This window comes from Bubalus bubalis, chromosome 7, assembly GCF_019923935.1.
Source record: "Bubalus bubalis isolate 160015118507 breed Murrah chromosome 7, NDDB_SH_1, whole genome shotgun sequence".
Taxonomy (NCBI): domain Eukaryota; kingdom Metazoa; phylum Chordata; class Mammalia; order Artiodactyla; family Bovidae; genus Bubalus; species Bubalus bubalis.
In genome coordinates this window covers 58,878,643-58,902,146 of record NC_059163.1, presented here as the reverse complement: position 1 = coordinate 58,902,146, position 23,504 = coordinate 58,878,643, and the positions used below count along the sequence as shown (strand labels likewise).

The 23,504-nt window shown below is 38.8% G+C and overlaps 1 protein-coding gene and 1 non-coding gene across 7 annotated transcripts in view; both read right to left on the bottom strand.

Moving 5' to 3' along the window:
- The window catches only part of RFC1 (replication factor C subunit 1), an 82,098-nt gene that overhangs the window by 11,478 nt on the left and 47,116 nt on the right, over window positions 1-23,504 (bottom strand). For 5 of the 6 annotated variants that reach the window (XM_044945974.2, XM_044945975.2, XM_044945973.2 and 2 more), the window contains 13 exons: window positions 19,967-20,044; window positions 18,236-18,323; window positions 16,617-16,888; window positions 14,044-14,151; window positions 10,881-11,060; window positions 9,632-9,736; window positions 7,248-7,647; window positions 5,644-5,756; window positions 3,766-3,880; window positions 2,246-2,337; window positions 1,923-2,060; window positions 1,682-1,777; window positions 1,460-1,558 (listed from right to left, as the gene is read on the bottom strand). In XM_044945974.2, the coding sequence (XP_044801909.2) occupies window positions 1,460-1,558; window positions 1,682-1,777; window positions 1,923-2,060; window positions 2,246-2,337; window positions 3,766-3,880; window positions 5,644-5,756; window positions 7,248-7,647; window positions 9,632-9,736; window positions 10,881-11,060; window positions 14,044-14,151; window positions 16,617-16,888; window positions 18,236-18,323; window positions 19,967-20,044 (1,884 nt within the window). The remainder of the gene's footprint in view (window positions 1-1,459; window positions 1,559-1,681; window positions 1,778-1,922; window positions 2,061-2,245; window positions 2,338-3,765; window positions 3,881-5,643; window positions 5,757-7,247; window positions 7,648-9,631; window positions 9,737-10,880; window positions 11,061-14,043; window positions 14,152-16,616; window positions 16,889-18,235; window positions 18,324-19,966; window positions 20,045-23,504) is intronic. The other variant, XM_044945972.2, reaches the window with a different exon arrangement.
- Window positions 23,211-23,282, bottom strand: TRNAH-GUG. Its single transcript has one exon. It is a non-coding gene; the product is annotated as a tRNA-His (tRNA).

The window sequence follows — 23,504 nt, the reverse complement described above, 5'->3', positions numbered from 1 at the left end:
CAGCATCATCTTTCAGGATTTGGAATAGCTCAACTGGAATTCCATCACCTCCACTAGCTTTGTTCATGGTGATGCTTTCTAAGGCCCACTTGACTTCACATTCCAGGATGTCTGGCTCTAGGTCAGTGATCACACCATCGTGATTATCTGGGTCATGAAGATCTTTTTTGTACAGTTCTTCTGTGTATTCTTGCCATCTCTTCTTAATATCTTCTGCTTCTGTTAGGTCCATACCATTTCTGTCCTTTGTCGAGCTCTTTGCATGAAATGTTCCTTTGGTATCTCTGATTTTCTTGAAGAGATCCCTAGTCTTTCCTATTCTGTTGTTTTCCTCTATTTCTTTGCATTGATCGCTGAAGAAGGCTTTCTTATCTCTTCTTGCTATTCTTTGGAACTCTGCATTCAGATGTTTATATCTTTCCTTTTCTCCTTTGCTTTTCGCTTCTCTTCTTTCCACAGCTATTTGTAAGGCCTCCCCAGACAGCCATTTTGCTTTTTTACATTTCTTTTCCATGGGGATGGTCTTGATCCCTGTCTCCTGTACAATGTCACGAACCTCATTCCATAGTTCATCAGGCACTCTATCTATCAGATCTAGGCCCTTAAATCTAGTTCTCACTTCCACTGTATAATCATAAGGAATTTGATTTAGGTCATACCTGAATGGTCTAGTGGTTTTCCCTACTTTCTTCAATTTCAGTCTGAATTTGGCAATAAGGAGTTCATGGTCTAAGCCACAGTCAGCTCCTGGTCTTGTTTTTGCTGACTGTATAGAGCTTCTCCATCTTTGGCTGCAAAGAATATAATCAATCTGATTTCAGTGTTGACCATCTGGTGATGTCCATGTATAGAGTCTTCTCTTGTGTTGTTGGAAGAGGGTGTTTGTTATGACCAGTGCATTTTCTTGGCAAAACTCTATTAGTCTTTGCCCTGCTTCATTCCGTACTCCAAGGCCAAATTTGCCTGTTACTCCAGGTGTTTCCTGACTTCCTACTTTTGCATTCCAGTCCCCTATAATGAAAAGAACATCTTTTTTGGGTGTTAGTTCTAAAAGGTCTTGTAGGTCTTCATAGAACCGTTCAACTTCAGCTTCTTCAGCGTTACTGGTTGGGGCATAGACTTGGATTACTGTGATACTGAATGGTTTGCCTTGGAAACAAACAGAGATCATTCTGTCGTTTTTGAGATTGCATCCAAGTACTGCATTTTGGACTCTTTTGTTGACCATGATGGCCACTCCATTTCTTCTGAGGGATTCCTTCCCGCAGTAGTAGATATAATGGTCATCTGAGTTAAATTCACCCATTCCAGTCCATTTCAGTTCTATATCTATTTACTATAAACATCCATACGTTGTGTAGATGTCTCTATGAACTGTAATAACTATTTCCATTAGATTAATACTGATAGGAGAAGAAATGCTTTGGCTAAGAAAGTAGGAAATGAAAATTCATTTTACCAGTTTGATGTCCTTTTTGGCTCTATGAGAATCAGCCTTGGCCTGGTCATAAGTTAGTGCCTTATTCCGTGCACACCACATATTCAGGTTGTGTAAAACCTAAAAGAATCACAAGCAAGATACTATCAAGATAAGAAAACACTGCCACTCCCTGTCCCCAAAACACTAAAGGCATCAGTTGAAAAGAATTGTCAACTGCTATATAACATATATTTAATTTACCTGTCTGATATCTTGATTAGCTCCCAAAATTATTTCATTCATAGCTGGAGGGGGGATCTTTAGACCCTCTTTAAATGCAATAGACATCATAGCACCCTGAAATTGACAAAGGAGAATGAACCTTCAATGATTTTTTTTAATTCACATAATCAGATATTTTAAAATATTTATCAGGTACTTTAAAAACTGACCCAAAAATATACATGACAGTGTGATGGAGAAAAAAATCCAATTATCATACCTTAATCTGTTCAACCCGAGGTCTTTGAAAACGAAGATCAAAACAATAATGAACCAAAGAGCGAATCTTGGGATGATTTCTATCATTGCACATACAAATAATGGGAATTTTTGTATGTTTTATCAGGCCAATTAATTCCTGAAAAGCAAATTTGCAAAATAAATATAATTTGTTAAAAAAAAGATCACAAAATATATGTATTTTAGGTTTTAAAACCTCCTCAGCAACATGCCTTAACTGCAGTAATTATAATTAGCTCTTCAAATTCTTTTTAAAACCTAAAAATTAACAGCACCACTACAGAAATACAGTCCTTTCATTACCTGAATTCCTCCCCTGTCCTCATTGCCAGCCATGCCATCTACTTCATCCATGATGAGAGCATGCCTCGTGCCTACTGAATGGACTGTTCCACCTGACCCATGGTGAGAAGCAATGGGATGGGACAAAAAAAATTGTTGTTCAAACACTGCTGCTTAAAAAAAAAATACTATATACACATATATATAAATAACATAGGTACATGATACAAAATTCAAAAGGCACAAGAGTAAGCAGTGAAACTCTCTCCCACCTCTGTCCGCTAGGGTATGCAGTTTCTCTCTCTAGAGGCAATGATGTAAACTCACTCAGGGACGTACCCCTTAAGAGATATCCTACATGTTAAAAACGTGTACATAAAAATATACACCTTCAGGACTTCCCTGATGGTCCAGTGGTTAAGACTCAGCACTTCCACTGCAGAAGGCATGGGTCTGATCCCTGGTCAGGGAACTATAATCTCACATGTCACATGGCATGGCCAAAAAAATAAAATGGAATTTCTATTTTTAAAATACACACACACACACCCCTTGGTATTCTGTTCCTTATCTGTAGATACAGAACACCTCATTTTTTAAATGCTATAATATTCCATTTTACACATATATCAAAAATCAATCACTTTTCATTGATATAATATGAAGATCCTTCAATCTTTTGCTATTATGAATTATATGAAATGAAGATCCCTACATGTATGTGTCATTTTGCATATATACAAGTATAACAGTTGCTAAATTCCAGGAATCAGAATTTCTGGGTTAAGGGTATATATAATTTATTAAATAACTTCAAGTAATGCTGTTAGATTGCTCTCCAGAGTTGTACCAATTTACATTCCCAATAATCATGCATATGTGTAACATTTCCTGAGCAAATTCTTTTTAACAATCATCTCTACCATTCATTCAGTGACCATGCAAAATACCATAGATTCTAAATATGCAGTATGGTCTGTAATTTGAGTATCCTATTTTCCCCATAAACTCTGGCCACACCAGACCACTAGCTACAACCTGAAGCAGTGGCACTTTTATACTGTGTCTCATCTCCTCTACTGCCTTTGCCTGAAATAATCTCTTCCACCCGCAAACTATTCTCCTTCTCATTCTTCAAGGCCCTTTGAACAAACGTCACCCTTTCATGGTAGCTTTCCCCAGTGTCCCAGATAGAACCATTCCTTTACCTACAGGCCTCTATTTCCTCACTCATCATACTTCATTAGTTGTTATTAACTTTCTTCACAGGATTCACTCTTGAATCCTCTAAAATCTGCGTAATTATGTCCATGTATATATTTTTATCACAGTCTTAGAAACCACTAAGACCTAAAAAAAAAAAAGTTAACTAGTGCCTATCAGGGTTATGTCATTCTCTCAATAACCCCAGGATTTAATAGGGTGCTTGGCACATAGTAATGTTCAATCATAGTAATGTTACTGAACGTTGAAACGAACCCATTTTTCTTACATAACTTCCCCCCAACCCCTCTGCCAAAAAAAAAAAGAAACCCACATACTTGAATAAAAGCCTTTGATGCTGGTATTATTCAGTGACTCAGCAACAATCTCCTTCAAACTGTTCTTACTCCGAGTGTCACTTGCATTCAGTTCCACATAGCTATATCCCAATTCCTAATCCAAACGTTGGAAAACATTACTATCACAATGCAAATTATTAGCTCTCCGCACAGAAACAAAGCAATTAAGAAAGAGGCTAGAAAAGTCACATAAGAAACCATGCTGCTAAGTCACTTCAGTCATGTCCAACTCTGTGCGACCCCATAGACGGCAGCCCACCAGGCTCCCCCGTCCCTGGGATTCTCCAGGCAAGAACACTGGAGTGGGTTGCCATTTCCTTCTCCAATGCATGAAAGTGAAAAGTGAAAGTGAAGTCACTCAGTTGTGTCCAACTCTTAGCGACCCCATGGACTGCAGCCTACCAGGCCCCTCCATCTATGGGATTTTCCAGGCAAGAGTACTGGAGTGGGGTGCCATTAATACAGTGGACACTAATAGATAATGAGATTAACTATAATATGAATCACAATAAGAGATTTTTTAATATCATATACATATATAACACAACACATAAATACACACACAAATGTGGTCTTAAAACCTCAACTGCTACATATAACTAATCTGGAAGAGCATATCTGAACAAGCAATTTTACTAGTTCGCTTCTTAAAGTTCACTTCTTAAAGTCCCCAAAAGAATTAAATATAACTACCCCAAAATTTCAATACCAGATATAGAATTAAGATATCAAAAAGTACATTAAGATAACAAAAAGTAATCATTGACTCTTCAAGATAAACTATAAATTGTTCTGTGTCAAATTATCCCAATATATAATCTCCCTCTCAAACTGAAAAATCAACTAACTTGGGCTTATTTCCCAAAAGGGATCATTATGTTAAGGCATTATGCAAAACCATTAATTCCACAAAAAAGTAATGCTAATAATAAAGGGGAAAAAAGGCGTCATTTTCACAATTGTAAAGACTAGGGAAAACATTTTTTGTTTTTGTTTTTAAATGTTAAATAATAGAGTAGAAAATATATAGTTATTATAAGAGCTAAAAATTTATGGTCTGGTCTATAATAAAAAATACTAAACAAAGACATCAACCTATGGGACAAAGGGTTGGGAAATCCAGTAATAAATTTAAAGTAAGTGTAAAATCTCTCATTTAATTTTTCTGATACTACTTCATGTATTGTTTTACACCATTCTGATACATCTGGACTCCCCTGGTGACTCAGCGGTAAAGAATCTGCCTGCAACGCAGGAGCCATAGGAGACTTGGGTTCAATCCCTGGGTCAGGAAGATCTCCTGGAGAAGGAAATGGCAGCCCACTCCGGTACTCTTGCCTGGAGAATCCCATGGACCGAGGAGCCTGGCGGGCTACAGTCCATGGGGTCACAAGGAGTCGGACATGACTGAAGTGGCTGAGCACGCATTCTGATACATGAGTCCTGGTTTGCTCCAGTGCCTCATGCTCTCACTGTCCAGAGATGTGGCAAATGTAGAGACAACAAGAGCAAAGGCAGGACCCGCAGTGTGAGAGCCAGATGCCGGGGTCACACTGTGCCACCACCCTCCTCTACAAATCTGTTTCATTTGTCACATGACGACGGCAAGAGTACATATATTCGGTACACAGAATTTTTCCTACAGGGGCATATAAGATATCTGTAACAGTCTGTAAGACATATTATCTGTAAGATTATGCACCCAAGGGCTTATATGCACACGGCCTGGCACACAAGTAAATATCACCTATTATTATAATTACCAATATTTTTAAAAGGGGGAAAATGACAAATAGGCTCAGAACCAAAGCAAACTGCAGAGGTTGGATTTTAGAAAAGTAATGACGGAATACGCACCTGACAAACCAGAGAAGCTGTGGTTGTTTTGCCAACACCAGGAGGACCTGAGAGCAGCGCCGCTTTAAAACTGGAGCCATCATCTTTGCCAGCAAATTTCCCAAACTTTGCTGCTAGGGAAAAAGAAATTCCAGAATGTTAACCTCTACGACCTAACAGAAATGCAAGAATGACAGGAATAACTGTGCATTAAGTTAGCATCAAGAGCAGTCCTCCAGTTTCACTGAAAATCTGCAATTTTTTTTTTTTTTTTGCAAAGTTCAAGCAATAGTTTCCTGAGCATTTAGTGAAATTCTACTCCCTACCTCATCTTCACTCAAATAAAAAAACTTCAAAACAATAATTTTATGAGCCTCCTTTCCTACAAAAACATAGGTCATTGAGCAGACTCCCTGGGTTTTGGGAGAACTGCAGGTGACTTAACCCTGTCTGTTTCCTCCTTTGTAAAATGAGGGAAACAACAGCGATGTGCCTGGAGGGGAAGCTGTGAGGATGGACAAGCTGAGCACAGAGCCTGGCATGTCTTAATAAATATTAACAAGAATGGCCACAAAAAGAATGAATTGAAGACGTTGCATCCGCAACTATCCTGCCCAGCTCAACTCCTCCCCTTATCATGGGGGCCTGGAACATAATAGGTGCTCAACATGTGCACAAGGACTGAGAGAGAGAGAGATGGTTAAGCCTACCTCAGGCATGGGGAAAGGGACTACAGCTCGCCTGAAGCCTTAAAACCTCTTCTTTAGGCACATAAAGCACTTACACCACATTTTATTTGGTTTTGAAAGAGAAAAAGGGTCAGTTTAACCCTGTATCATCAAAATTATATTATTTAAATATTATAAATAAAATAAAGTGGCTCTGTTGACCAATGTCTAGTGATGACCTCGCTGCAAATAACCCAGCCATCACTCTGGAAATTCACTACGCTGCTCACTAAATTTCTCCTTTTTATTTCTCACACAGTATCCCCCAGGGTTGTGGCTGGAATTCAAGACTTTACTAGCATTTGTGACTGGAAACTTCAGTTCCAATAATAAATATATATGACCGTTCGTTTTCCATGCCTAGCAAAAGCAAACACGCTGCTGGGGTTCTCAGGCTGCCTCCTCTGCAGCATGCCTCAGCTTTTTAAGTGTACCTTTCCCCCCCGAGTCTCTCTGGCCCTCTCGGGGGTCTTGCTCTCACATGTCGCGGACCTTGAGACATGTCCCACCTGACACTCCCCTCCCTTCACCAAGCTAACTCCTTTGAGTTTCCAAGTCTTAGCTTAGCTATCCCTTCCTCTAGGGACGGGAATCCCTGTCCACACTCTTCCAACTCCTGAGTGCCCTACACTTAACCCTCTAACTGTACTTAGCACAGTACATTTTAAATGCTGGTTTATCTACGTCTCCCTCACTGACTGGAAGATTCTTAAAGGGGACTGTGCTTTGTTCACAACAGCACTTTTGGGGTCTAGTATGACACCGAGGCTCAGAGCAGGCTCTTAATAAATGCTTGCTGAGAATCAATAACCAACTATTACACTTCCTAACATATGTGTTCCTGAGCAATGACATGGTGACAGACACACACAAGAATGAATGAAGCTGTAAAATCACCGTGTTTCTTATCTTCGGATGGACTCTTGTGCCAGTTTTGGAGCCAGCGCAGGAGTTTGTTGGCACAGCTCTGGTCACCTTGCTGTCCAATTATGGTCTTGAGCGAGGTTGGCTTATACTTATCCACCCAGAGCAAACTTTCCACTTTGCTTTCTCTGCTGTCATCAGCCAAATTCCTAGCCCGGCTGTCACCATTTGTCTCCTCAGCCGCCTGCTCCTTGAAGTCCAGGCCTCTCTGAGACACACTTGCTTCCTTTTTTAGTGACTTTATAGAGCTTTCCCTTTTGGGAGTCAGTTTGCACTTTTTAGATTCTGATTCCTTCTTAGTTGGACTACTTTTTCTTTTTCCTTGATCTTTTTTTTGGGGTGTTCTTTCCAATTTGGATTTTTCTTTCTTCATCTTAAAAATTGGAGGAAAAAAGAAACCTGATGAGATATACAGAATTTCTATCCTGCTAAATGTACTCTAGAGGACAAACTGAGGTCCCCAGGTGAGCTACTCAACCTGGGTCTGTCTTCTCACAATGGACTCTGCTATTTGTGGAAATCTCCATGTTCCAAACTTTAAAAAAAAAAAATGAACAACACACCAAAAGCATCCACATGCAATTTTAAAAATGAGAGTTAAAAAAAATGAAAATAGCTTTTTGAAAGCAATTAAGTATTATAAAATTAGTTTAAAAAAAGGATTAAGAATTTTTGCTTTGTGACTCGTTGATATTTTATTCCTCCACAAAAACATTTACATAAATGTTCATAGCAGCATTATTACATTTTATATATACAAATATTATAGCCACACCACTCTTGGCCATCAGAGGATGAACAAATAAAACATGGTATATCCACACAATGAAATACTAATCACCAACAAAAAGGAGAGGAGCACCAATCATGCTTCAATACTTTGAAAACAAGGTGCTAGGTGAAAAAAGGTAAGACGGCCACATGTTACGTGTTTCGCTTTATACAAAATGTTCAGAATAGAGCAGCGGTTGCCAAGGGGTGGGTATGATCAGTTTCTGTGGGGGGACAACTGTTCTAGAATAGACAGTGGTGACAGCGGCCCAGTCCTGTGAATAAACTAAACCACGGACGTACATTTTACAGCAGGTGAGTTTTATGATCTATGAAAACTAAAATTAGTGGGAAATCTGACCAAAAGCAAGGTATTAGCACTGTATTAAAGTATCTCCCCAAGACATTTATCAATACAAAAGGAAAAACTGTCACTTCACTAGTGAAAAAACCAGGCAGAAATCATATGAACTAAGTAACAAAGGCTAACACCACCAATAATAAGACATATCAACATCATGCACAGCTGATGTGATGCCCTGAAGGGGACACAGTATCACTTATGTGGTCGTCTTGCCCAAAATGTATAACCTCAACCTCACCATGAGAAAAGATCAACAGCCCAAATTGAGAGACAGTCTACAAAAGAAATGACTAGCACTCATCAAATCAAGGTCATAAAAAGACAGAGGAAAGACTTGCAGAACTCTCACAGATTGGAGACTAAGAAGACACAACTCAACGCAGTGAGATCCTAAGGACGACGGGGCTAAATGTGAAGTTAACATGTTTAGCATCAATGTTAATCTCCTGGTTTTGAGAACTGCACTATGTTATGTAAGTTGTGAACATTAGGGGACATGGATGATGGGACAATCCAAATCATTCCCCAAGACTTTTCTAACTGGAATAAATTGGAAGACCACCTCACCACTTGGGTGACAGAGCTGGGGACATCAAACTTGGACTGCTGGCAGCCCTGTGTCCCACACATGGACATGTATATAGCGGAAATGAATGCAGCTAACACTAGGAGAAGTAGAGAGACCGAAACTGAAAGAGTACTGAAAGCACTGCAGTCTGCAGACCCAGCAGTCCCCACATCAGATTTCTCAGAGTTTACTTATGTGAGTCAAAATGGTTCCCTTTTTTGCTAAAGGTAACATGGGCTTGGTTTCTATCACAACTGAAAAAGTCCCAATATAGTTCTAAAAGCAAATGATTTTATCATGCTGATATGTATGATATAACCTTCAAAGAATTCTTAATCAAGAAGCTCTGCAGAGTTTTACTGTAAGAATAAGGAAAATATGGACAGTTTAATCAGTAATTAATAGATATGGGTAGTACAATGTATGGTCCCCTCTTCCTCCTCATACTCCCTTGAGAAAGTTAAAGAAATACATCAATGACAACAGCCGACAGCTGAGTCCACCTACTCAAAAGGAAATAAGGGAAGTTCATTTGCAGCAGGAAGAAAAGTTAATTTTTTAGCCCACAGGCCTATATTCACCCAAGAAATGTCTCTATGAAACAGGGAAGGTCTATACACCAACATAAATAAGTCAAGTTCACTTTATACAAACCTCAGCTTCAGCGGCTATTTCATACTTGGACTTCTTGCCTGGCATAGTTCGAATCAGATTCAACAGGCCATCTTCATCAATAATATTTGTTCCCAAGGCTGCTGCCTATTAATTTAAAATGCAAATCATTGAAACCGTTACTTTCTACAAAAAAGAAATATGATTCTCAGGCTTGTCAGAAGGTGAAAAACCACATTTGTAAACTAGGTAACACTGGAATATTTTTTAAAACAGTGTGCATGAAAAAGCATCACTAAAAAGAAAATAACAGAACCTCCTCTAAGAATGGTGGGGTATCACACTGCCCCTTTTGTGGACTGCTTTCCCTTTCTCTCTACCCTAAGAAGGTCAAAGCCTCTAAGGCCTAAGTCCAGCTCTTCACACCCTCTGCCAGGCTCGACTGGCTAGCAGACCTCCTCCACCATCTCCCCTGCTAACAGAACTGCAGTGTGTTTATCTCCAAGGGATGACTTATGACTGGTCTAAGAATCAGAAGAATCTTCATCCTCCCCAAACTCTATCACTCTGAATGGCCACAGGACAGCTCTGGCCAATGAGACTTAAGTGGAATTCTGTAAGAGGTATTTCCGGGAAAATTCTTATGGTCAGTTACACCTAGTGTAACATCTTGCCACTGCCCCCTACTTCCTGCCTTGAATGTGAACTTGAGAGCAGCAGCCAGCTTGCCACACAAGGCAACATGCATGGAGACAGAAGTGAAGGACAGAGCTAAGTCCAGCTACATCTCTGAGGGGCTGAACCATCCCCAGCAACTGCCCACCTCTGGAATCCTCATAAGGTAAGGAAATAAGCAGCTATTTGTCAAAACCACAGTCAGGTATTCTACTATTTGGAACTAAGTATAAAAGAGAGTTTCCACTTAAAAAACTCAAGATGGAGTCCACAGCAGCATATATAGGAATACTTAGGACTAGAAGAAGAGGAAAACTGCTTTTGCTTCTAGAGGAAAACTGCATTTGCTTCTATCTTCAAAAAAAATATTCTGGCTAGAATACTACACTAAGAAAGCCAAGTCAATAGGAACTGTGCCTTCAGCTGGAAAACCAAAATCCCGGGTCAAAGACAAACAACACTTCTGTGGAGAAGAAATAACGTAGAGAAGAAATTACTTTTCCATTTTTTCTCCTCATTTCCCTCTGTGTACAGGACATTACTACGTATGGTCACATCATGAGCCTGCCAAGGCAAGCAGGCTATTTCACTGTGCTGAGAACACAGCACTACCCACCTTGTCACTCTTGGATTGGCCACTATCACGACCCATGACCAGGTAGTTTGTTTTCTTGCTGACATTTCCTGTCACTTTTCCCCCATAACGCTCAATTAGAGACTTGGCCTCATCTCGTTCAATGGACTCCAGCACTCCTGTGATTACAAACGTAAGGCCTTCCAAGCAATTTTCAGCTCCCTAAAAACCAAAACGTTCAAGCAGAGAGGAAATTACATGGTAGCTTTCCAAAGAAATATTTGGCATCAAAACTGCAGGAAGTTGATTTTTCTCATTTGACATCATAAATAATCTCAGCATGAAAAAATCTGCAGGAAATTTACAGTCAATACACAGAAACTGAAATTAAATCCTGAGAAATTCTTATGTAGGTTAACATTTAACAAGCTTATAAAACCAGCAACAAAAAAATGTATGTTCAGTATGGTTAGGAAACCTTATTAAAATTATCCATTCATACTATCCTCACTGTTTAAAAAATATTTAAACTACTAGTTAACTTGTATAACTTTAAGTAAGCAACCAGATGTAATGCACCTACAGAATATCTTGCTTCTGCTAAAAAAAGTTTCAATTCTGAAAAAAACTACACAGGTTTGAGCTCTTACCCTATCATACCATCTCTTGATTGAAAAGTTAATCTGATAAGACAAAAGACACTCGGCAAAAGAAGGCTAGATGGAAAGACATTTAACCTTAATTGGAACTGTGCACAGGTATAGATTTTTTTTTACTTTCACAATGGTTCAATATGGTATAACCCCAAGCAAAAGGAAAAATATATGTCATTCCAAGTTACTTATTACTTTTGAAAAGAGGATTGAGATCAACATAGACTTAAAACATGCTTGCAAAGAAGCAGCTAAGCAAAATTCAAAGACTGCCCCAATACAAGCTCAATCCTTCACCATCCAGGTGAAGAACTGTTGCTGGGAGGGTAGGGGGAGTGTAGTAAGTCTGTTTGGAGAGAAAAGGTTTGACTAACAACATCTCAAGGTCCCTATGACTCTAGGATTGAAACGACCTTGTGGATCTCCCTACCACGCTCTTTCATTCTCGAACTCTCATTGCAGGACCAGCAAACCACCCAATATTCTCAACCTCTTCTCCAATATTCCATCCATGACCTTGCTTTCACTGAAACCTGGCCACCCCCTAAGAACACCACTTTGGCTCAAGTCCTCTCAAGCAGAAGCTTTTTTATCTTTCATACAGGAGGCAAGCCTGGTATCTTCCTCCAGCCTCCTACACAGCCCACTAGCCCCTTCTGGCTCATCCTCTGCCCCTCTTTATTATGGGAACTACACCTCCATCTGTGTTCTGAATCCCCTACCCTTCTACATTCTCAGAAACCTCATAGTACCTTTGATTATCCTTCTCTTTCTGGGATATCTTCAATCTCTCCCTTTCTGATAGATCAATTCCATCATCAAAAAAAACATGCTTTAAGCATCTGACTCAGTGGTAAAGAACCTGCCTGCCAATTACAGAGATGACAGTTCAATCCCTGGTCTGGGTAGATCCCCTGGAGTAGGGAACAGCAACTGGCTCCAGTGTTCCTGCCTGGGCAATCCCATGGACAGAGGAGCCTGGTAGGCTACAGCCCACGGGGTGGCAAAAGAATCAGATGTGACTGAGCAACTGAACAGCAACAAACCTTAAAGACGCTCACATTTTCCCCCTAAAGCCACCTCCCATTATAGCTAGAAGTCCTCTCTCTCCTCTCCCCTTCACAACCAACATCATCTACTTATGCTGCCTCCATTTCATCTCCTCCCACTCACTCTTCAACCCACTTCCACCAGTTTCTGCCTCGATCATTCTATCAAAACTTTTGCTAGGATCACTAAGGATCATTCACATTACTGAACGCAGTGGACAATATTCAGTCTCCTCAATGTTTTTTTAAAACTCTCTCCTCCCTTTGCTACTGTGATACCACCTTTACCAGGTTTCTCTCCTCTATCTGGGGCTGCTGCTCCTCCGTCTGTTTCTGGGTTTCACCCTCCTCCACTTCATGAGGAAGCTAGGTCCAAGGTCTCTTCTCATTCTGTCCTTGTTTGCCAGGTGACATCAAGTTCTTCAAACATTTTCTACACGCCAATAATGCCCAATCTTTTGCATCCCATCGTGACTTCTGTTCTGAGCTCCAGTCCTCCTGTCCACTGAATATTTCCACCTGGCTACCTTGCATACATCTAAAGCACAGCATGGTCACAATGAACTCATTATCATCTCTCCAAATCTGCTCTGCCTCCAGCGGTTATCAGCATCCACCCACAGATGCTCACACCAGTAACGAGGAAATCACCCCATGCTCATTCTTTCTCAGTTCCCACTCCCAATTACCACCACGTCCTATAGATTTTCCTTTTTCATTGAAGCTACTTCACTTCTCAGCCTGGTCACTGCTACTACTCTAGACAAGTCTCTATCATTTCTCACCATCTCTCCTAATTGATCTGCCTGCATTTATTCCCCCCTGCCTCCACTGCACTCTATATTTAGCAGCCAAGAGTGCTCAGCCTGAAATGCAAATCTGGTCATACTGTTCCCCCACCCACAACTCCACTTAAGGACCAGATTCCCTAAAAGAATCTCTGCTTTTTCCCTTATGGCACATATCACAATTATAATAATTAAGTACCATGAAGGCAAAAAGCATTAGTCTTGTGACTGCCGTATCCTACATCCTAATTTGTAAAGATGGTGACTAATGTTTTCCTGTTCTTTTTTATTTATTTACTTTCGGCTGTGCTGGGTCTGCTGCTGTGTGGGCTTTTTCTTGTGGTGAGCGGGGGCTACTTTCTACTTGCAGTGTGAGGGCTTCTCACTGCAGTGACTTCTGTTGCAGAGTACTGGCTCTAGGGCACGTGGGCTTTAGCAGCTACAGCACATGGGCTCAGCAGTTGCGGTTTCAGGCTCTAGAGCACAGGCTCAGTAGCTGCAGCGCACGGGCTTAGCTATTCCACGGCACGTGGGATCTTCCTGGACCAGGGGTCGAACCCATGTCTCCTGCATTGGCAGGCAGATTCTTTACCACTGAGCCACCAGAGAATCCCTGCTCATTTTTAATTATTAATTCTCTGCTACTGTAGACATAGTGAATACATACAGGGACCCATAGACCAGAGGCCTTGAAACACCCTCTCAGTGTTCTTACCTTTGGTATTTCTTTGGAGCCCAGAGCTTTGGGACCTTCTCGATTTAAGTAGCTTCGGTAAGCTTGATAATTAGTGCGTCTCTTTTCAGCCTCATCAGGACTTACAGACTTTGGGGAGACGGAAAGAAAAATGAATAAAGTCATGCAAAATTCTTACAAAATTAAAAATACATATCAAAAAATAAATAAAAATACCTATCAATAAACAAACAGTAAGTCACTTCGGTGCTTGATCCTGATACTAACATTTTCAACCACATAGGTACGTCCCGATCTACACACGCCAGGCTTACAAACAGCCCTGTCATAAGCCCTTCTTAAACCCTTCAACTCTCTCTAAAGGCACAAACCTCAGGGTAGACTGAGCATACAAGCCAAGCTGCTAGCCCCAAGCCACAAAACAAAAAGATGTATTTTATTTCAAAAATTCACGTGAATTTTAAATTCTATTCCATAGTATATCATGTGTATTTCAGTGGAAAAATTAATTTTTTCCCAAGTAAACGATCACAGAAGAAAATATACTATTTTTAGACAATGGCTCTGAATACCCTTAATATAACTTATCCCCTGTACTCCTGGGGAAACAGGCACTACAGTCTGAGAATTAATGGCTTTATATAAACACCTGGCTCAAATGAGAAGCGAGCTATACTCCAAAAAGCAGACACATTCTGTATGCCACCACTCTCCCTTCTGGGTCTAATCTCTCCTATTCTGCTTCTCTCAAGGGATCTGACCATGGGTATCTCTCAGAAAATACTGGGGAAATCTTTTAAACTGTAATCCCTGGATGCACTCCAAGTTTTTGACCCAGAGATAGGTGGTATAACCAGCATGTGTACATTTGGGGGAAGAACATCTTAGATAATTAAGAACTACTACAAGAATGATCTCTGTCATTTTTTCCACTTCCTAATTTTACATTATTGTTAACTTGTAAGCCACCTCAAAGTCCTCTGAGAATAGACAAAATACCACTTTTATACAAACAGATGATTTAATCAACAAAAGAAAATAAGTTGCTTTGGTTTTGAGTTAATTGTGCCATAGGCTATAGGCTAATCCTAGACTCTAATCCTACTTTTTATCAGTGGCTCTCAAATGGTGGTATGCAACCATATCATCTCAGAAGCTTGTTGAAATACACCTGCCCAGACCACGTGCCCGAGGAAATCATATTTTTAACTAGTGTCACAGGAAAGTACAATGCATGCCAAAATGGGAAAATCATTTATAACAATAATTCTGTGAAAAAATAACTGAATTATAAACAAATTATAAAAGAAATCTAAAGCACATTCATTTGTGAAGTCAAAATTATTTGACTGAGATAGACTGAATTTATAAAACAGACTTTCATGTTCCCAAAACTACTTAAGTTCTCTGAGTCATTTCTATTTCAACTTTGAAAAATAAGGTGAATAGCAACAGTATCATTTTTAAATTATTCTGCTTTAATAAAAATAGACAAGCGTCTATAAACTGAACATGTTTAGTGTGTCTGAAAAAAATATTCATTCTCCAGCTAAGTACTTTGCGAAGAAAAATCTGAGACCAAAAAGTTAATTGTCCCCTTAAGCATATTTATTAGCACTGACCAAAAACAAAAGCATCTAGAAATCATCCAGCATTTCAGTTTTTCACTAAAAAATAATGGTAATGAGCACTTAAAATAGATAATATTCTGCTTTTAACTGCAAGTGCCAAAGAGGCTTGAAGGAACAGTGGCTTCTCTTATGATCCTAATAAGGTGGTTTCAAACTGGAGACTCTAAGAAACAATTCTCAAATACATATGAAAACAAAAAAACTTCTAAAAGTCATTCTGAAAAATAAATAAATAAATATATAAATAAAAGTCATTCTGCATTCCTTCACTGTTTATCCCTCTGAAAATGATTTGCTCCTGTTAAACAGGAGCAAAAAGGCATACATTCAGGACAATTCCAAATAAGTTATTTTAATAATAATAATAGCCAAAATTTATATAGCATGTATTATGTACCAGGCACTGTTCCAAGCAGTTATACACATTATCTCATTGCATACTATTATTATCCCAATTTTACAAATGAAGAAACCAAAGCAGAGAGAGGGGAAGTAACCAGACCGAGGTCACATATCTGCCCAGTGGCAGAACTATGATCCAAAACTGGCTCCAGAGTCCATGTTCAGAGCCACAATATTACATTACTTTTTACTGGCCTTAGAGGACCTGAGTTCAAAATGACTCTGCCATGTACTCACCAGATGATCTTGGGAAAGCTACTTAAGCCCTTTCAGCCTGTTTTATCATCTTCAAAAGTTGAATAATAAAAGTAAATATCTCTTGTGTGAAGATTACATGACATATCACCTGTATGAGCACAGTATCTGATACACATTAACCCTCAATACATACGGGCTTATTTAGCTATATTATTAATAATAACCTATATTCTGCAGCAGCATCTTTAAATAAGAGAGTATCTTTAAGATACTATAATGCCTTATAAAGTTAGAGACAAAACTTTAAAACAAACCAGACCAACACACAACCCCCTCAATGATACCCTTTTCGAAAATGTCTACCTCTTTTTTAGCTGGAGAACTTTTGATTTTCTTAGGAGTTCTTGTCTCTTTTAACTCAATAACATTTTCTTTTCTTTTTGAGGCCATAAACTCTGTTTCTTTATTAGAACTCTCTTCTTTTTTTTTCAAAAGTGCCAGCTTAGAACTGGCTTTTGGAGAAGTTTCTCCTGTTTTATGAGCTGATGACCTGGAACGTTGCTGGGATTGTCTTGAACCTTCACACTTAGTTTGCTTCTTAGGGCTGAAGTTCTTTCTTTCATCTGAAAATTGTTCTGTTTTTATGAGGAAGAAAGAAAGGATTATAAATGTTGTTTTTGCAAAATGATACCCAATATCAAGACTATTTTTTCATTTTTCAACTAAGAATAATCTTAGTAGGACATATTGTTATATGGTGACTTCATAACATTCACATTAAAATTTTAGTTTTAAGTTTATACAAAACTTTTTTAATTAAATATTTGTATATTACTTCCTTGTGTAACCAGTTCAAAATAAGAGATCTGCCTTTTTAACTATAAATTATTCATTAATTGAAATGAAATGGTAAACTACATCTGAGAACATGGACTTTATTCCACAGATAAACTTCAATGATCCGAAATTCACAGAGAAAAGTTACTAATTAGAATATCCTGTCACATAAAAATTCTGCTTGTAATAAAGTCTGAAAGAATCCTGGGATTTCAAGACTAAAATTATATGAACAGATACATTAATACTTATGAGATTAAGCCCATCTATTAGCATCTAACCAGTAGCACATGCTTAGATACCTGGACAACTGAAAAAAAACTAAAACCTACAGACAACTAGCAGAAGAGCTTCAGAGGACCTGGACGATGATGATTCAACTACATAAGCTTGAAACATCTAGTCTTTTGTCTTCATGTATTGAAGTCCACACACTTGCACTACACTTGGAAATTAACATGAACCCAAACAACAATTACAGAGCAGACAGGCATTCTGTACCAGCTAACAACCACACAGTTTGCCAAGCATCTAAGTAGAACATGCTCCAGTACTATGAAATAATGTCAACCTAAGAATACCAGGCAATTATTATACAGAGTGAAGGAAGTCAGAAAGAGAAAGACAAATACTGTATATTAACTGTATACAATCTAGAAGATGGTACCAATGATCCTATATACAAGGCAGCAAAGGAAACACAGATGTAACGAAGAGACTTTTGGACTCAGTGGGAGAAGACAAGGGTGGGATGATTTGAGAGAATAGCATTGAAACATACATTACCGTATGTAAAACAAATAACCAGTGCAAGTTTGATATATGAAGCAGAGCACCCAAACCCATCACCATGTGACAGGCACCTGTCACACAGGTGCTCTGTGACAACCTAGAGGGATGGGGTGGAGAGGGAGGTGGGGGGGGCGGCTCAGGATGGAGGAGACACATGTATACCTATGGCTGATTTATACTGATGTATAGCAAAACCATCACAATATTGTAAAGTAATTATCTTCCAATTAAAATAAGTTAATTAAAAAAAAAAAATACCAGGCAATTATTGGACAAATGTTTAAACAAAAGGTTACATGAAGTTTCTTCTATAAAGATAAATGTTCCGGCTTACTTTGTTCTGCTAGTTTTACCTTTATGAGGATATTTAGGTTTCTCTGCTTTACATAAATTGACTTGTACAGATGAAAATGTCTCTCTTTCTTCTGCATCCTTTTCAGCCTAAGAAAATGTAAAAAAGTGTCAAATGCGACAACAGGAAAACTTTTACCACAAAGTATGTTGTTAAAATCAACCAAAGATTAAGGGTCATCTTCCAAAGTAGCAAAACAATGCAATAAATTTTAATTCATTCTTACACAAAATTTCTGGGGCAGATGAAACATGTTTAATTACTTTCAATTTTACAGATGAGGAAACAGATGAAAGAGTATAAAAACAGACCTAAAAAAACCTATCCCAGTTGTTCCCCACTTGTGACGCTGAAAATGAAAGCCTTGTTTCTGCTGCTTTCATCTCAATTCTCAAACTGTTAGCACATCACATGCAGTTAAAAATTAAAATCTAACCCAAAAGACTAACAACAATCTGAAGCTCAAAAGAAAAACAGAGTACTTTCTCAAAAAAGAAAAAAATGTCCATTCTCTCCACTGCTCTTCAAAACTCCATTTTGCAGAAAGGTCACAATTGGGGTGTATAATGCAGTATTTTCAATTTGAATGTCTTTAGATGAAATAATAAGGCTTTTCTAATGACAAAGTCTCCACCATTCCCTACATTGCCTTACATCTGCCTGCTGTAAAATCTCTTAAAACGGTCCGATTGATACTGACAATATTAACAGAGTGTGATTCACAGAAATAAGGCTAATTTTTTGGAGATCAAGTGCTTAAAGAAAAAAATCTTGATGCTTTCAGAGATTCCCCAAAATACTCACTATTTGAGACTGTCCTAATACAGATCTTAAAGTTAGCTAGCTACAAACAACAAATTATGCTTTTAAAAAGACAGTAATTAAAAAAAAAAAAAAAGACAGTAATTAATATTATAGTTATTAAACTTTAGATTCCATTGAAATGTTTATTTATCAGTGTTATTCTCTGAAGAAGTACATAAGAACCTCTTTGGAACAGAAAGCCAAAGTTACAATTTGTTTTTTTGTGAAGAAGGGTTCTGATTAGCTTTGGTCCTATCGATCTTCCTTTAGGAAGAATAAGTTTCTCAATGAGCTTCCCCAAAACATTTTCATTAACTGAAATAATTTTAAGCATCTCTCTAGAAGACAACAAAGGTTCGTCTAGTCAAGGCTATGGTTTTTCCTGTGGTCATGTATGGATGTGAGAGTTGGACTGTGAAGAAGGCTGGGCACCGAAGAATTGATGCTTTGGAACTGTGGTGTTGGAGAAGACTCTTGAGAGTCCCTTGGACTGCAAGGAGATCCAACCAGTCCATTCTGAAGGAGATCAGCCCTGGGATTTCTTTGGAAGGAATGATGCTAAAGCTGAAACTCCAGTACTTTGGCCACCTCATGCGAAGAGTTGACTCACTGGAAAAGACTCTGATGCTGGAAGGGATTGGGGGCAAGAGGAGAAGGGGACGACAGAGGATGAGATGGCTGGATGGCATCACTGACTCGATGGACGTGAGTCTGAGTGAACTCCGGGAGTTGGTGATGGACAGGGAGGCCTGGTGTGCTGCGATTCATGGGGTCTCAAAGAGTAGGACAGGACTGAACGACTGATCTAATCTGATCTGACAGAAGAGTTATTCATGGTTATATCTCCAAAGCCTAAGATACAAAGGTCTGAAAGGAAACACTGATCTGTATTGTATATTCAGAATGCAAAGAGCCGGTAAAACACTACCTTTTTGGTCTTGGGTTCTTCATCCAACATGGCTAACGTTCTGGCAAACTCTTCATCTTCATGCAGTTGTCTCTCCAGCTGTAAAAAGTGTCAACACAGTGAGTTGCTTTTTTTTCTTTTTATAAATAAAAAGCTTTAAAATGTTCGGTTCGTGATACTTAAAAGAAACTGGAAAAAGATTTTCTAGAAAGTAACTATGACATTTTTTCACTTAGAAGTTAAGTATCACAGGTTTGCTTTGCTAAGCCAAATTTGATTGCAGAACATTTATTGTTAATTTTGCAGGCAAGATAGATGGATCTGAGCATAAAGATCCAAGTCTTTAGCTTTTTCTTAATGGTCCCAATGCAATACTTACAGATCTCTCATTTCTATGTATTCTAAACTCTAAGAAGGGCTCAGAAAAGAATCATTATCCTAACACAAAAAGCAATAGCCTGGGTGGGGACACAAAAAACTAAATAAATCAAGAAAATTATATAGTTCCTTTGCACATGACAGTAAGATACATACAATGCAACTATCACTAATATCATCAAACTTCTATTTTCAATTACTAACTCAAATGTATCTGTTCTTTTTTTTTAACTGAAGTATAGCAGACTTAACAATTTTATACTAGTTTAAGGTATACAACACAGTAGTAATTTCTCTGTTTTAACTTCTGAAAATTTAAGTCATTATACCAGTTTTCCTAACATGCTAATATAACACACAGACATTCTAGTTACCATGCTGTTATTTCCAAATATTACTATTTTTACTTTCAATTAAATGGAACTCTTCTAGAAGAGAATGTGTGGAAACAGATTATATTTGTCATTATAAATTTATGCTCCTTGATAAAATGGCCTAATACAATACCTTATTCAAACAAAGGAAAGGACCTCAAAAACAATCCAAAAGAAAAGATTTGCAAACTGGTATAAGCCTGGTAAGAACTCAGTAACCAAGTCTCCTCTTGTTTATAAAATGAATTAACTCAAGTTACACAGAACTATAAGCAAGCCAGACAGGCGCACATCAGTATGCTCTCTGTTGCCTAGCATTTCTTTACCATAACTGAACTACACATTTAATTTCTAAAACAAACAAACAAACTTCATCATATAAAGTTCCTCTAAACTCTAAACTTCTAGTGGTCCTGCAAGGATTTCTGGTTGAAATTTACATTTTTCTAAAATTTCACACTATGTAGTAGTATACTTCTAATAAACAGGATTCTAATTGTTTCAGAAGAAATGTAAATACTTCCATTAGAAATTCATTATTGGTAATTATGGTATTATGTGATCAAAAGTCTTATATTTTAATATAATGTTTATCATAGCAGATAGTGTTTAACATACTGACTTGCAAGTTAGATTCTGGGCACACATTCACTAAATGAATAAACAAAAAGGTGAAAGTGAAGGGGAGGGGAGGAAAACAGAAGCTCTTAGAGGGATAATTAAGAAGGACAGCATCAGTCAGTTATTAACACCCTGAAAGTCCTTCATAGACTAATAAATTACCCAAACAAGATTCTGAAAGAATGTGACAGAAATGGGAAAATAGAGGATTGTGATATAAAGCGCCACACCTGGTTTGGAAAGGATAGGGTAAGCCTTCAGTATCTGGGACAGATAAGAAGTCAGGTCCCTAAAACTCACTCCACAGTTTTACCTAGGCCATGTGTGCTAGCCTGAGTCACATGGATACCTGTATGTAGTTTATAAAATTCAGTATAGACAGTAAGATGGAAAAAGATTTTGAAAACACAAACTATAAACTGCCAAATCAATAAAACGTGAACAGCAACATACACTGCAGAAGACTGGGATACTGTCCTCTCACAACAACTGCTGTCAAGAGCCTCTTCCTTGCCAAGCACTAAAACGGGCGCTGATGTACAATAGCTGTGACATAAACACCCCGGCACAGAGCTTAAAGTCGACAGACAGGAAGACATTTAGATGTTAACAGTAGGTACAGGGGGTTCAGTAAAGTACACAGAAGGGATGTCTTACATAGTTTAGGGAATATGAGAGAGCGACATTTAAGCTAATAAATAGGAAGGGGGTTCAAACAACAGGCACCAAGGTCTGGAGCCTCTGACAGAGATGAACACTTGTCCTTAAAATAACCTTCTTCACTTGGCTCCCATAAAATACCAAGCTTTCCTGATTGCTCCACTTTCCTAGCCACTTTGGTAAATCTCCTCTGCATGATCCTCCTCCTCTTCCTGACCTCTCATTGTTAACAGTGGCCCAGAGCTCAATTCTGACACTTCTTTCCTGTTTACATTCTCTCCATGATCTCATCTAGTTACACTGGTTTTAATACCATTCAAATGCTGCTGATCCCAAATAAGTATCTTCAGCTTAGACCTCTCCCCTGAGCTCCAGATTCCTCTACCAACTACCCACTCTGCATCTCCATCTGGAAGCCTATCAGGCATTTCTGAGCAAAACAGATTTCTTGACTTCCCTGTATCAATGTTCCAGTCTTTATAAATGATAACACCATTCACCTAGTTGCCCAAACCAAAAAAAACATGGAGTTATCTTTGAATCTTCTCTTTCCCTCATACCTTACATTCAATCTATCAGCAACAACTTGAAGGTTATATCTTCAAAAAGCACATACAGATTGTGACCACTTCTCACCACCTCTTCCATTACCACCACCCTGGTACAAGCCAACATTGTCTCTTGCCCCCCACTCACTCTAACAGTCCCCAAACTGATCTGATTTTGCCCCACCATGGTTTATTACCTTCATAGCAGCCCAAATAATTTTCTTTTAAGATCCATCAAGTCATGTCATTTCTCTATTCAGTACTCCAATGGCTTCTCATCTCACAGAGACTAAAATCCAGACTCCTTTCCATCCCAAGTCCTTCTGGTAGGTACCAAAGACCAGTCATGACTTAACAAGATTTGCTGCTATTTCTTTCAAAGTCATCAAGCTCAAACATTTCTACCTCAGGAGGCTTGCACCTGCTTTTCTCTGTTTAGAGGAAATCTTCCTCCAAGTGGAGGGAAGCTTACCACTTAAATTTATGCCCCAATGTCACTCCCTAAGAGGGGTTTCCCAATCTCTTATTTAAATAACCCCATTGAAAGTGAAAGTGAAGTCGCTCAGTCATGTCCGACTCTTTGTGACCCCATGGACTGTAGCCTACCAGGCTCCTCTGTCCATGGGATTCTCCAGGCAAGAGTACTGGAGTGGGTTGGGTTGCCGTTTCCTTCTCCAGGAGATCTTCCCAACCCAGGGATCGAACCCGGGTCTCCCGCATCACAGGCAGACGCTTTACCATCTGAGCCACCAGGGACTGATTGCCCCCAAAAGCAGCTATCCCTTTACTTGTCCTCATAGCATTTATAATGACATTATTTTTTTTTAACTGCAGTAGCCTTAACAACTAGAAGTGTGCCACAGTAAGTGCTCGGTGAACACTTATTAAATGAATGGAACAGGTTTACCACAAACAGTACTCTGAATGAAGGTAGATTTAGGGAATCACTAACACATGCATACTACTTAAGGCCACAGA